This window comes from Calypte anna, chromosome 2 (assembly GCF_003957555.1).
Source record: "Calypte anna isolate BGI_N300 chromosome 2, bCalAnn1_v1.p, whole genome shotgun sequence".
Lineage (NCBI taxonomy): Eukaryota > Metazoa > Chordata > Aves > Apodiformes > Trochilidae > Calypte > Calypte anna.
Window position 1 is genome coordinate 132841702 of NC_044245.1, and position 14222 is coordinate 132855923.

At 36.8% G+C, this 14222-nt stretch overlaps 1 protein-coding gene across 6 annotated transcripts in view; it reads left to right on the forward strand.

Moving 5' to 3' along the window:
• The window catches only part of OXR1 (oxidation resistance 1), a 251858-nt gene that overhangs the window by 186418 nt on the left and 51218 nt on the right, over window positions 1-14222 (forward strand). For 5 of the 6 annotated variants that reach the window (XM_030445954.1, XM_030445950.1, XM_030445951.1 and 2 more), the window contains 3 exons: window positions 5577-5659; window positions 12061-12168; window positions 13310-13429. In XM_030445954.1, coding sequence (XP_030301814.1) covers window positions 5577-5659; window positions 12061-12168; window positions 13310-13429 — 311 coding nt within the window. The remainder of the gene's footprint in view (window positions 1-5576; window positions 5660-12060; window positions 12169-13309; window positions 13430-14222) is intronic. The other variant, XM_030445953.1, reaches the window with a different exon arrangement.

The following is a 14222-nucleotide window of genomic DNA, read 5'->3' on the forward strand; positions in this document are numbered from 1 at the left end:
AGTTAGGAACCTCAGGTCACCAAGCCTTATGGAATATGAAGATTTCCTACTTCAATATTTTTAGTTTCTTTGTGAATAGATTATAAGTATCTAATTGTTACAGAGCAGAACTAATCTAACAAAAATGTAACATCTATGCTTTCTCTGTTTTATCAATTAGAAAGTTTTAATGTGCTGCTAAATAACATTTATTTGAGAATGTTTCAAAGAGAGACTGCTTTTCCTTTCTTTTGATTCAGTTTTAAAAAAATCTTTATCCCATATGTGCTGCATATTTTTTAAGATCCTGTGAAAAATTGTGTCCTAGACAAGCACTTAACAAGGCTGCCGCCTCTGCCTTTTTCTTAAATACATGTAAATCTAATGCATAACTTGCAGTTCTCAGAGAGGGGGATGAATCATCTTTTTCTTATCACTTCGACTGTAATAAGTTCAGTTATTAATTGTAAACAGTTTGCATTAATTGTTGATTTATTTTATCTTAAAGGATGCTTGTTACGTTTATCAATTTACTCCTCTTGGAAAACTGATCTTTGTTATTTCTGTTAACATTGAAATTAGTAGATCAGCAGCTGAGAAACATTGGAAGTTATTTGAGATTTAAGCTTATGCTGAAAAATAGGGTGAAGAAAAATTTAATATATTTTGCTCTCTTCAGATTTTAAAGATCCTTCTAATCAGTTCTTACCATGTATCATTGCATTGTAACGCACAGTACAAATATTGAGTTCTCTTTATCAGCTCGTATAGTAAGAAGTCCAAAGGATGTGCCAGAAGCTTCAGCAAACAGAAAAACTTGAGGTCTGTAATTCAGTTCAGATGGCATGCTAAGAAATGAAGTGTCACTCTTGTCATGTCAGTTTGAACTACAGTGCCACAGGAATATTTGTAGTCAACCAGAATTCAGTGACACAGGGACATACAGAGGCAGTTAGTAGAACCCTCTATAAATGTTGGAACTTAACTTCAGTTGCCTTGACACTTCAGTTGAATAATGCCACTGACTGTTTTATATATTAAGGTCAAAGCTGCCTCATTGAAAACTATATGTTCCTAAAACATGATGTTCTAATAGCCTTTTTGCTTTCTTGTATAATACGTTGGAACAGTAAGTCCTCTCTGGTTATGTTGATGTTCATATGTCACCATTCTTATGCTACAGTCCTTTAATCTTAAGTTTTTGTATGTATGCATTCAGGCTAAATATTGGTCTGGTGTAATGTGGAACACTGTGTTCTGTGTCTTTCTAGTTCTTTTTAAATCCTAGACAGTTGCAATATTTTCTTGTCATTTGTGAATGTGACATGTACTTTTTCACCTAACTCAAGCTGTTGTGGTGGCCCAGTCCTGCAAAATAGTAGTCTGGAATTAAAGCATTAACCCTGGTGTTATAAAAGGTCTGCTTGTTCTTCAGACTAAAACAGCTCAGCTAGAGATGTTGACTCTTGAGGCTGCATGCTGTGTGGTCAGTGCTGTCAAGTTTTTTCTTACACCTGTAGTAATCTCCCTGGCTTACTGCTGGCAGGTGAGGTAATCATTATGTATCCTAACAAGGTGAGCTTGTGTGCAACAGTTATCCTTGGGGAAATAAGCAAAATGGAAGGAGGAGACCCATTCCTCTTGTTACTGAGGTCTTTTCAGACCATCGTTGCTTGTTCTGGCAGTTGCTTTTGCTTTCACACGCTTGCAAAAATATTAGGGGCACAAGGATGGCTGAAAAATTTACTTTCCTCTAAAAAATAGTCTGCTCTCTTGGTAAGAGGCAGTTGTATGCTTTGCAGTATGCCATCAGAGAGGTTAAATTCATGTTTCTACTACTCTAACCTATTTTCACAATTGAAATAGCTCCCAGTTTTGTTTCTGAGATAGTAGGTGCAACGGATGGGGTTCTGTATGAGCAGACAGCTCAGGCACTGGGCTGTGGGCAGATGTGTGATTTTTTTTTTTTTTTTTTTTTTTTTTTTTTTATAGCTCTGCCTGGTGCTTGGCTGGCCGTGCAGTCAGTGCACGTGTAGCTCAGCCCTGCACAGCTCCATCTCTTCCTCATGTGGGGGACTCAGGTCACAGCAGGTTATGAAATGCTTGAATTCTGTATCCGTATTAGTAAGGGGAAAATAGTGCTATTGCAGTGGGAAGGAATGAAAGTGGGGAATGAAGGGTGGGGATTTTAATGTCTAAGGTATGGGAGGGGATGACACTAAAAAAAAAAAACAAAACAAAACAACAATGGGTGGGGAAAATTTCAGATCACAGGCTCAGAGGGAATTGGTGATAGAAGTTCTCCTAGCATCTGCTTTCCTCCCAAATGTCTTCCTTCCCCACCCCCTGATTGCTCTTGCTTTCCTGAAGTTACTTGGAGTCTAAAGCACAGTAGGTCCTTCTGCACTGAAGCACAAATAACTATGCCTGCAGTGGAAGTGGTTATTTGTGCAAGGCTATATTTTACTGTTCAGTTACTGGAGAGGGAGAAATTAACCTGTTGCATGGCACCAGTCTGCAAACTGTTAGGACACTTACACATAGACTAACTAGTAAGAAGAAAAAGGAAACAAAATTGGGTTAGGAAAAAAAACAAACGAGCAAGAAAGAAAACCATGCAGCACTGAGCTATATATTAGTGAAGCATTTTATATACATTTGTAGTATGGGGCTTCATTAATTTTTCTTAGTGGGGATGAGGCAGAGGCAGAGGAAGATGCTTGTTCTACCATAGGGGTGCTCCATGTATAGGTTAAGACGTGTATGGGATCATTAATGAAATAAGTCTGTCTTTAGCAGAGTCCTTTGACATTTTCTTAAGAGTACCTGAACCAGACAGCTGTGAAAGGGGAAGATGAAGCTGCTGGCAAAGCTTTGATATGGGGTGAAAAATTTGGAACAGCTACAGTCAAGCAGCTGTTGCAGCTTTTCAGTAGCTTACTGAGGACACAACTGTTGTGTTACAAGGTCAGGTAGAAGCTTCAGTAACAAAATATTTGACCTGGAAGAGGAGAATGTTAGCTACTGTAAAGTCTATACACAAGCTTCTAGTGTGTTTTATTCATTATTGAGTTGGTTTAATTTCATGTATTCACATTCGTAGTGCCTCCAAAAGCCACTATTATAATAAGAAATAAAGGTTTCTTTTAGGTAAATTTCTAAAAGCTGCAGTTAGTAAATATGGGAAAAATACCTTTAATGTATTGAATGAAAATAACAGGGTGTAGAATTAGTCTAGATATTCAGAATGTCTAGAATGTCTTTAAAGTAGGCTTGAGGGCTTCACTATCATTCATTAGGTGTAAAAGTTTACCATAATTAACAACATCGATCTATTGATCAATATTTAATGTGTAAGTATAGGAACACTCTCTTTCTGATTTTTTTCAATATATATTTTTTAAACAGTAAAATGAGTCCAGTGTTTATTTCCATATTATATGAATAACACCTCAGGGAAGTATTTGCATTGAATCTACTAGAATCACATAATTGATTACTTACTGTCCTCTGCAGCTTACTCCATTGTCACAAAATGAGGGGAATGCACCTCAGTCAGAGAGTTAGCAATATGTTTCAACAATATATTTTATGGATAACAAAGCTCAGTGGTAAATGCAACAGTGATATAACAAGATTTAATGGCAAGGTATGCTTGATTAATTACTGCTTTGAGTTAGACTGGAGTTAAAATTATTCACAGAAAGGCTGGAGATGCAGGAGGGTGAGGAAGATCCTCCTGTTCAGTCACGACGTTCTGAATGGACCCTTTTGCTTTCTAAACTCCTGATGGAGCTTAGGAGTAGCTAGATCCAGTCTTAGTCTCAGACTTAGTCCATGGTATGCGTCTAATGGAATTATCTGTACAAAATTTGACACAATATTTAATAGATCCATGGACTAATAATATTTCATTAGTATTCATTCAGTCACTTACCAAAGATCTGCTGTTGGTCACTGTGCCTTGCCCCACATCGAGTGGAGATCACTGCCATGCTGCCTAGCAGGGAAAGATCAAAGGTGCCTCACATAAGCTGCTGTATTGATGGAGTAAAGTGGCAGGCTCTTACTCAAATTATGTAGGATGGGAAAAGGTATGCATGAGGTTCCTTGTACTCACAACTGAATCTTGGGAAAACCACTTCTTATTCATATGTCATTTGCATGATGGGTGTTTCAAGTTCAGATGCATTGATGACTACTCCATCCTGGCTTTCCTGGAGGAGTTCTTGGCCCAGCTGTTGTCCAGTACTTTACCTCCTCTGGAGGTAACAAACTATTTATTTCATCTGGGAGTCGATTTCATCCTTCACATCTATATAGTAAATATTTTGCTGAGTAGATATTTGTCTTCTATTTTGTTTCTAACTTTTTGTCACAACAGAGCTTCCGGTATAATTTGTGGGGTTTGTTTGTTTGCTTGGTTTTTTCTGCTCTCATATCTTCAACTATCTGTGTAGAAGTTTGAGATGTATATGAAATTCTGTTTTAGGTAGGGTACTGGTTAATAAAGCACAGAAGTTAGTCAGTTTATGGCAAGTTTCCTTAGCACCTCAGGTGAGGCTTCAATACATGTAAAATATGTTTTCTATTCTCAATCTAGCCTTGCTAAAATACTTGCAAGGTCTGTTTCTTTAATTTAATTTGAAATATTTGACTAAATATATTCAGTTATGGTAGCATACCCCATCAAAATGGGAGCATAACTAATACCGTTGTAGCATGAAAACTCAACTTGACTTTTGTGTAGGTATTTTGAGCTCCTTAGTATCGGATACTTAACTGTTGAAGGTGGGGACCTTGTGACAGAGACCTAACTTAAGAGATTTATCTCCCAAAAATGTATATGTATACATAAGTGGGTACGTTAAAAACCTCCTTTTCTCTAAATATGCTTTCAGGTGAATTATATAACTACACTAGTGTGTTGTCCTTACTACAAATATCAAATGAATTAGTAGAAAAAACTAAAGTATACTTCAGCTACAAATTGTTGTTGATTTAGCCTATGAAATAGAAATACAGTATCCCAATAAAAAGAGTAGTTCTTGTCTTATTTATTTAGAATCTTTATGTACAGGCTGTATGTGTTTGATACAGATAGGACAGTTATGAACTTGAACACTAATGCTCTTGATTTACTAAAAAAAACTTTAAATACTCTGTCCTTGTCAGTGACAAAAAATCTCAGCTGGTAAGATCAAACATATACAGAAATGTGTAGATCATCTGCCCCTGGAAAAAAGCAGACTGGATACAACATAAAACCAATTAAACAGTAGTTCCAAAAATATTGCTTGTCTGATGGGCTTAATCTTCTATTCAGTCTCCCTTCATTAACAGCTTCCTGGATAGCAGCAAGTACTTACACAGTTAGTTGATTCCCAGTTATCAGTGTTTTATATTGGTCAAATTCTCAAAGCATTGCAGAGGCATAAAGAGCCTATTCTAACAGCCAGTTGTCTGTTAGACAGTCACTGGGAGCAAGCTGTCTAACTGGTGATTTAGATGTCTGCCCACGGGGCTGTAGTCAGCAGCCTGTGACAGTACTGAGAGGAAAATGAATTTAACACGCACGCTGCCTCAATTTTTTTCAGATGCTGGCCAGAAGAAGACCCCAGACAAGAAAGATGGGCGACGAATGTCTTTTCAGAAGCCTAAGGGGAGTCTTGAGTATTCTGTAAGTTACTGCTTTATTGTTAGAATGTCATTGCATAGCAAGTGCAGACTCAAAGTTTCATTACTAAATAGAAACAAAACAGTAATATGCATTATCTTTAACCTTGGAGTTCCATGTATCTGCTAGCCTAATGGAATTAAATCAGAAGTTTAGCTTGTAGTATTTGAGTAATTGCTTTTTAAGTTGTTTAAGTTTTTTTTTTTTCTTCAAAAAAACCACCCCACACTAATCAATCTGTTAACTGGTTCGGTTTTAGGGAACTAGTTAGAAATGGTAAGTAGCATTAATTATAAAACAAATTTTCAGTATTTCCGTTTTCAGTATTATTAATAATCTGTTGATATCAGGAGCAATAGCAGAATCAAGTTGAGGGGTAAAAAATATATTGATACTGACCTTCTGGTGTTCTAGTAAATTTCACAGGTCTCTACCTTTTACTGTACAGATCTGTTTCTGCAGCAGTATCTGAAAATGGAGCCTTTCTCTGCCTGTTCTGTTCTTGAAATGACCCTCAAACTGTGCTGCAGTCTGCTTTTTACATTTGTGGTTACTATGGGAAACAGAAGTGAGAAGTATCTCTCTTGCTTTATATACTGGGAATACAATTAAGCCTATAAATAATGCTTGTAGGACTGACATTAAGATGAGGAAACTGTGCTACAGTTGTCTTTAATGCTTTTGAAGATGGACATGATAAAATAAAAAGGAGAACTTTTAATAAGAACTTACTTGACCCCCTTGGTGTTCTCTTATTTAAGAATAAGTTATCTGGGGGAGACTGAACTCTTAAGCCAAGCTGTGGTATGACTTAACTTCTGAGAAGACTGTGGTAGTCATTTGGCAAAGGATGTGTATACGAGAGCAGGAAGCACTTCACTAGTGTAGCTTATGTTAGGAACTCCAATATAATTCTAGCCTATATGGAAGATTTCATTGATGTTGGAATTAAAAAAAGAACTTTCTGCTGCTTAGGTTCTAGCAGCTAAAGAAGAGTAAAGTAAATGTGACTGTTGGTTCTATTACATTACCCCCATTTTGTCTGAAATAATTGGAAAAAATGGTCAGGTGTAACAGTAAAACTGGGTAATTAAATCCCTTGTTTCTTGTCACCATTTGCATGTACTTACTGTGGAAGATTCTAGACGAAGCTAACGCCCCAAGCTTTCATTTTCTAAATTAATTTGTGTCAAGTTGTGTACTTATGCAGGTTTTTGTTTTCCAGTAGGTGGGGTTTTATTTTCAAAAATAAAACTTTCTTAATACATTCATAACACATGCTGAAGTATGCATCACTTCCTTGTGAGTCAAAAAGATGATTCACAAGAATCAAAGACTTTTTGTTTTAATCCAGCTTCTAACAGAGCCTGTTGCATCTGTGCAACACTGCATTTCAGTTTCACAAATGCTGTATTCTATTTGGTCTCCTTGTGCACCTCACTTGTGAAGTACTTGACTAAGATCAAGTTTTTAGAGGTTTCAGTTGTGTCATGCCCATATGTTTAAATATGCAGGCCTAGTTTAGGAACCTGGGTTATGTTCACTCTATGTATAAGAGAGGTCTAATAACTATTTTGTGATAATTTACTACTGTTATTACTTATTACTTTGTTTCATGTAGAGAGATAATAGTATGCCTAGCTTCTGCCTTGGTCCTACTATCTCAAAGCAACAGCACACTTATGTATTTATGTCTGTGTGCAGTAGTAGGACCAAGGCAAAACCCAGACTCAGTCCCTCCCTGTGCCTCACTACCACCAGTGTTGTTGAAAAGCTGGTGTTTTGTTTTTGGTTTGTTTTTTTGCTGTGGATTGCACTTCAATCCTACAGGGGTTTGGATAGAGAGTACTAGAGGTGGTCTGTCCTCTGGTGCAGCTGGGTTTATTGCAAATAAAAGCTATGAATGCTGTTTAGGCTACGGTTTTGCTTTTTCCTTGGTTCTTCAATTTCATCTTCAAGGTATTGTGTTCTTTTCTGGCTGTCACTTTTCTTAGACCATGTCACTGTCAGTCTTTTTTCTCAATTTTGAGGGATTTAAAGTCTATATCATAATGATAATGTTGTTTTATCTGTTGTATATTTTGCCTAATTTTAAAATTATTTTTGAAGTTGCTTTTATGATGCCTGATATTTGCAAATTATAGGAGTTAGAAAATTAGAAATTAGACTTATTAACATTTGGTTGATAATAATTGTCTATGGGTAAAGGTATGAGTACAACACCAAAGTTGTACTCTACTCCCCGTTGTTGTCCCATCTCTTGAATTGTGTTAGTTTCTTTTAAATATTCTTTAACTACTGTTTTTGTTGTTTCCTGGTGTTGAGACAACCAGTCTTGAAATACTTAAACAAAATTAAATAATTCTTTGTGCACTCTGACTCATATGTATTCAATGTACAAATGAGAGAACTCCAGTTGTTGAGATGTAGTGACAACAAAGTTCATTAAAATATTAGTAGAGAATTTGTTTTTAAATAATTTTGTCAGCTGTTGACAGAAGTGAATCATAGTTAGTGGTAGCTCTGAAGCTGTTTGTGCACTCATGCAGACCTGGCAAACATGAGTATATAAATCATGTTCTGTAAATGGAAAAGGGGTAAATGGGATGTGCCTCTACTCAAATGGGAAGAGAGTGATTTGAATAGAGTGTTTGACCTGAGACTTTATTGGAAAAGTAAGATGAAGACTATGATTCTTAAATGGCTTTTTCTAGTATCTAGTAATTAGTACTAGATACTTAGTATACTATATATTACTTAGATACTTATGAGATACTTAGTAAAAACTATCTAGCTTTTTCTATATCTAGTAATATTTGTAAAAATGGATTTTAGCTAATCTATGTACACAAATCTAAAATTCTAAGTGTCTACATATGGTAGAAGTAACTAGGCAGCAAGGTAGCTGAAGATTAGAAGCTTTTGCTACTGAGTATAAGAAAGCTACTTAAAGTATAAGAAGCCCTTTTTCAGCAGAAGTTATTTTGCACAGCAGTTTTTGTGCATTAAATTTAACTCCGTTCTGAGTAAGTGTTTCATGGTTTTTTAGATTTTTATTAATCAGCATATTTCAGTTTTTATTCTCAAGTCAGTATACTGAAGGAAGAAAAGCCAGTGCGTGATAGGTAATAAACTACTTCAAGGCACCAGCTGGCCTTCCAGCAAGCCTATTTTGGATTGCTTCAGGGAAAAAAATAGTGTTTTCACATGTCTGGTGGTCATTTTTCAGAGATCTACTTGTACTGGAAAAAATCTTGCCATACTGTTAAAATCAAAAAATAAAGCTATCGCTGGGTTTGTCATCCCCTCTGTTCACCAAAGGGGAAGTAAATCTCATGAAGATTCAACAATGTTTTTGTATGCTTTATATCCAGGTATTTACATAAAATGCTTAATACTTAGAATAGCATTTAAATAGCTATGTATAAGATGTATAGAAAGCTTGTTTCCTAGGAGACAAGGAATGACTTTTTGCCCTCTCTTCCAATATTGAATTAATGGGGGTGAGATGGCTGTGGTATGTTTTAGAGATGAGCCAGAAGCTCCTGAGGTAATAGGAGCCAAGAGGCAGCACCAGTGACATCCCTCAGAGGAATCCCAGCCAGGAAGCCAGCTTCACCAGAGGCCCAACACTGCCTCCATGCACATAGCATGGGGAATCAACAAGGGGAGTTAGAGATGTATGTGTGCTGGCATGGTTATCATCTTTTTGGCATCATGGAGGTTTGGTGGGATAGCTTCAATGACTGGAGTGTTGGACTGAAGGGATACAGGTTTTTTAGGAAGGACAGGTGGGGAGATAAGGAGAGGGTGTCGTGCTGTATGGCAATAACCAGCTGGAGTGCATGGAGCTCTGCATGCAGGTGGTTGAGGAGCTGACCTAGAGCTTATGGGTCAAGATTAAAGAAGGGTAGAGACAGAGGACATTATGTGAGTGTGCTACAGGCCACCCGACCAGGAAGACTGAGTGGTTGGGGCCCTTTATAGGCAGATAGAATAAGCCTCATGTTCACAAGCCCTGGTCCTTATAGAGGACTTTAATCACATTGTTATCTGTTGGAGGCACAACAGCAAGGCATAGCAATCCAGGAGAGTCCAGGAATGTGTTGATAATAACTTCCTTCAGAAAGTTATAGAGAAGCCTGTGAGGAGTGGTGCTGTGCTGGACCTTGTTCTCACCAACAGGGAGTGGTTGGTAGGGAATGTGAAACTGCCTTGGCTGCAGTGACCATGAACTGTTGGCATTAAAGGTCCTTAGTGCACTGAGAGGGTGCACATCAAGCTCACTACCCTGGGCAGCAAAGCTGGAGAGGGCTATTTTACAAACGCACATAGTGATAGGGTGAGGAAGGATGTTTTTAAGTTTAAAGAGGGTAGATTTAGATTAGGTATTAGGAAGAAATTCTTTACTATGTGGGGGGTAAGGCACTGGAAAAGGTTGCTGAGAGAAGCTGTGTATGCCCCCTCTCTGGAAGTGTCCAAAGCCAGGTTTGTAACTTAACTAGCAGATAACTGTTGTCCACCAACATTTATGTGAGAGCAAACTTTTGAATTAGGCAAAGCTTTTGAATCTCACTTTACAGTCTGTTTTAGCAGATCTGTATTGCATACAGCTTCTGATGGAAGTACTGCTGTTTCTTGACTTGTTGTCAGTTTTGCTGTCACCTATGGAGCAAGTACATAGGTGATCAGGTTAGGGTCCCGTTTTACTTATGCTATACCATTGATTAAAAGTTGTATATGAGACTATTCTTATCTGTGTGATTGTGCTGTTGAGAGGCACTACAATGAAGTCTTTCATACCTGAAATACTATTAGAAAGAGATGTTTGCTACTTTGTTTAGATTGTATACATATCATGTATGCATATATATTATATATGTGTATATATTATATACATGTATACATATATAATATATATATATTTATATATATATATATAAACTTTTGCCCCGCAGCCTGTACAACTCTGCCAGCTATTCTCAGAGAAAAATAAAAAACACATTAAAATATTAACTATTTAATGAGCCAGTATTAACTAACACTGTAACCTGTAGATACAAATTCTTCCACTCTGCAAAATGTTTGTTCTTTCTGTAAAGAATGAGTGTGCCTTATAACGTTCTGCTACAGCAAAATATTTTATGCTTAATATTTTTATGTAATGCACTGATTTAACTGGAGTGAGTGCAGCTGGGAGCAGACGAGCTCAATGTCTGGTTTTTTTTTTATTGCCTCTGCTGCAGTACCATTATGGATATAGAAAGTTTCAGTCTTCTAGTTTCAAAAGCTCTCTTTTCCTGTATGACTGTAAGGTCAAGGTCTACTCTGAGCAAATGGTGCTGAAAGTTACTAAAACTTGCACTGAGAGTTTTTCTTCCTTTCCTACTCTACTTTTTTTTTTCTTTTTTCCCCTTCCCTTGGTTTAATCATTTAATTAGAGGTAAAGGATATTTACCTTTAAGTCTAGCAACATCTAGGTATACATGAGATGGTACTCCCACATTTTTGTTAAGGAAATGAGTGAAGTGCAGAAGACATCTAGTGGGTTGGGTATGCAGAGTCAGCTAATGACTAATATCCACTGCCTTTCTTGAAACAGTTGCATGTAGAACATACACTGTGAGGAAAATGTGTCTTTTTCTTTCATTTTTTTCCCCTTTCCCTCCCTTGTCGTTGAAAATTAAAGAAAATAGAACAACTTTTTTTTTCTATAATTGTCAAGAAAATGTAAAGTGGATATCCTGAAAACAGAAGGAAGATTAAACCTGTGGGTAGTCTTGAGTACATTTTGGGAGATGGATGTGAAAATAAAAGTTTGGAAAAATCCATTCTTTACTTGGGAATCATCTCCTCAAGATACTTATGCTCCATGCGCTATCATTTTTTGACCTGTTTCAGTTCACCATTTTTGCTTTTTATCTCAACAATGAATTTTACTGGAAAGTGAGGTTAACAGAAACTCATTTTAATACGAGGAGCATGATCACATTTACAGAGTTTGCTTCAGTTTTTCTGTAAGTGAAGAAGAGAGAAAAAGCAGTGGAGGGGGGAGGATGAAGGGCTCTGTATAAACAGTCAGTCATGTATTTGTTCAGTGGTATTCAGCAGTTCTGGTGCTGTAGCTGAGCCTATAGACCAGTGTGTGTGTCTGACACTCCTGGCCATGGTGGGAAGGCAAATGTCCTTATGTGCAGTTGCAGGAGACTAACATTTAGTGGGCAGGGATGTTTTGTGGGGCTTGGTTTTGATTTGTTGAGTTTTTTGACAATCAAAAGATAAACTTAAAATGTCATAAAAATCTGCGTAAAGCTACACATGATAAAATTTGTAAGCCACTACATGAACTAACTGCTTATGGTTTTTTTTTGTTTTGCTTTGTTTTTGTTCTCCAATACATACAGGTGGAATCAAGAGATACTTTAAACACTATTGCCTTGAAATTTGATACAACACCCAATGAACTGGTTCAATTAAATAAGCTTTTCTCCAGAGCAGTCGTTCCTGGACAGGTACTCTTACACTGTATATGTTATTTACCCAACAAAACCCTTTTTCCCTATATTTCTCACCTTTACCAGAGAAAGTGTTTAAGTACTGTTTTGCTGGTGTTCTTACTGGCTTTGTAAAAGAGTTTTTAATCTTTCTCTATTTTGTGAATTCCTTTGCCTGGTAAAGAGCAGTCTAAAAAAAGGAACTTGTAATGAAGCTACCTGTCTCTCTTAAATAATACCAGAGGACTTTTCAAACTAAATATACTTAATGGTATAATAACATTTAAGTACAAGCTAAATTGTTACTTTGCAAATATAGCCAGCTATTTACCAGAAGACAAATTCAGGGTACAGCTTATAAACAACATTCCTCACTGCAGTTCTATTTTAGTAAATCAAATAATGTTCCTATTGCTCTCTGGAAACTTCCTGTCTTTACCAGCAGTATATGCACTATCAATCACTTCATATAGGACATTATTGCTTAGATATCCTTCTTTCCCTAATTTTGTTTTCCCTTTCCACTTTTATTTGCAAGCCAGGCCTGGAAACAAGTGATAGGTCTACAATAGTAACCATTGGCCATTTGTTATTAGCACTTCATGTAACAAAAAACCCCAAACAAACATAAAATCCAAACAAACATAAACCCCAACAAAAAACCCTCCACAACATTATTTTGGGCCTGGTAGGCATTGAAGCTACCTTGAAAATTTTGCAGTGATCAAATCACCACAGAATTTTTTCCTAACAGCTATGTCTATGATCATGTTTCCCAGCCTGTTTCTGGATTGCTCTAATGGTGGGCTAATAGCAAGATAAATAACCAGGCAGACCTTGGACACTGTATTGGGTGTTTCTGGCATGCTGTATACTTCTAATGCATTCTATATGAACTCTTCTTCAAGTATTATGACTAAAAATCGATCTTAAGATAGCTTTTAAAAACTTTAAAAGCTAAAAATAAATACTTTTTGTGGAAATAAATACTTTTTGTGATACAGTTTATTCCCACAACTTGTAATTTCTCAAAATTAGTGGGAGAAGGAATAATTTTGTATAACTTTTTTAGAGAAAGAACAGCAAATTTACCTGAGCTGGTGGAAAATAAGGTAAACCTGAAAGCGTAACTTCTAACTACGTTGTATCTTCTTTATAGATTTTGTATGTGCCTGACCCTGACTACATTTCTAGTGTGGACAGCTCCCCCTCTCTAAGTCCTATAAGTCCCCTATCACCTACATCCTCCGAAGCAGAGCTTGACAAGGCTGCAGTAAATGTAGGTATACCTGTTGTCCTTGAAATTCATTTTCCCTTACAAGATAAATGTTACAGATGCTATGCTTTCTTCTTAAATTATCCTTTTGTTCTGGGGAGAAAGTACTGTACAACGATTGGAGCAGAGGAATAAAATAGTACCTCTTAAAAAGTAAATACAAGTTTTTAATCTTTGTAAATGACAGTTTTCTGTGTGAAAACTGATTTGAAGGCACATTATTTGTAGCAAAATACTGTCTTTGCACACTGAAACTTTAAATACAAGTTCTGTTTTTCTCTAATCTTACTGATAATTTCTGTAGCACTGATTCATTGGCAAGAGTACTGAAGCAGAGGAAAGGTAAGGACTCCCCTCACTCCCTTGGAGGTGTGGGAGGGGGTTCTCTCATTTAATTTGAAAAAATTCAATGTAGAAAAAGTCTTTTCCAGTGAAGGGCAAATACAGAGTTCATTGTAGCTGACTTATACTCAGTAGTTTTATGTTTGCAAACTTTCAAATACTAAAATTGTTTAGTCCTCAGAATTGCTCTGTAATTCAGCTCAAGTGTAGTTTTTTGCTTTGTAAAAGCATGTCTTCCCAGGAAGACTGATTTGCTGTCAATGGAATGGGGAGAACAGTAACTGGAAAGGTGCAGTATATGTTTTCTGGCAAACTGAGGGTGTTGTAGCACAGTAAATCAGTCTGCAGGAATAGGTTCTTCTGTATCAGTCTCAGAATGACTGTAAATGCTAGGACAGGCCTACTTATGGAGCATAGGTCATGAGAAGTTACTCAAGGGGAAATTATTAGTTTA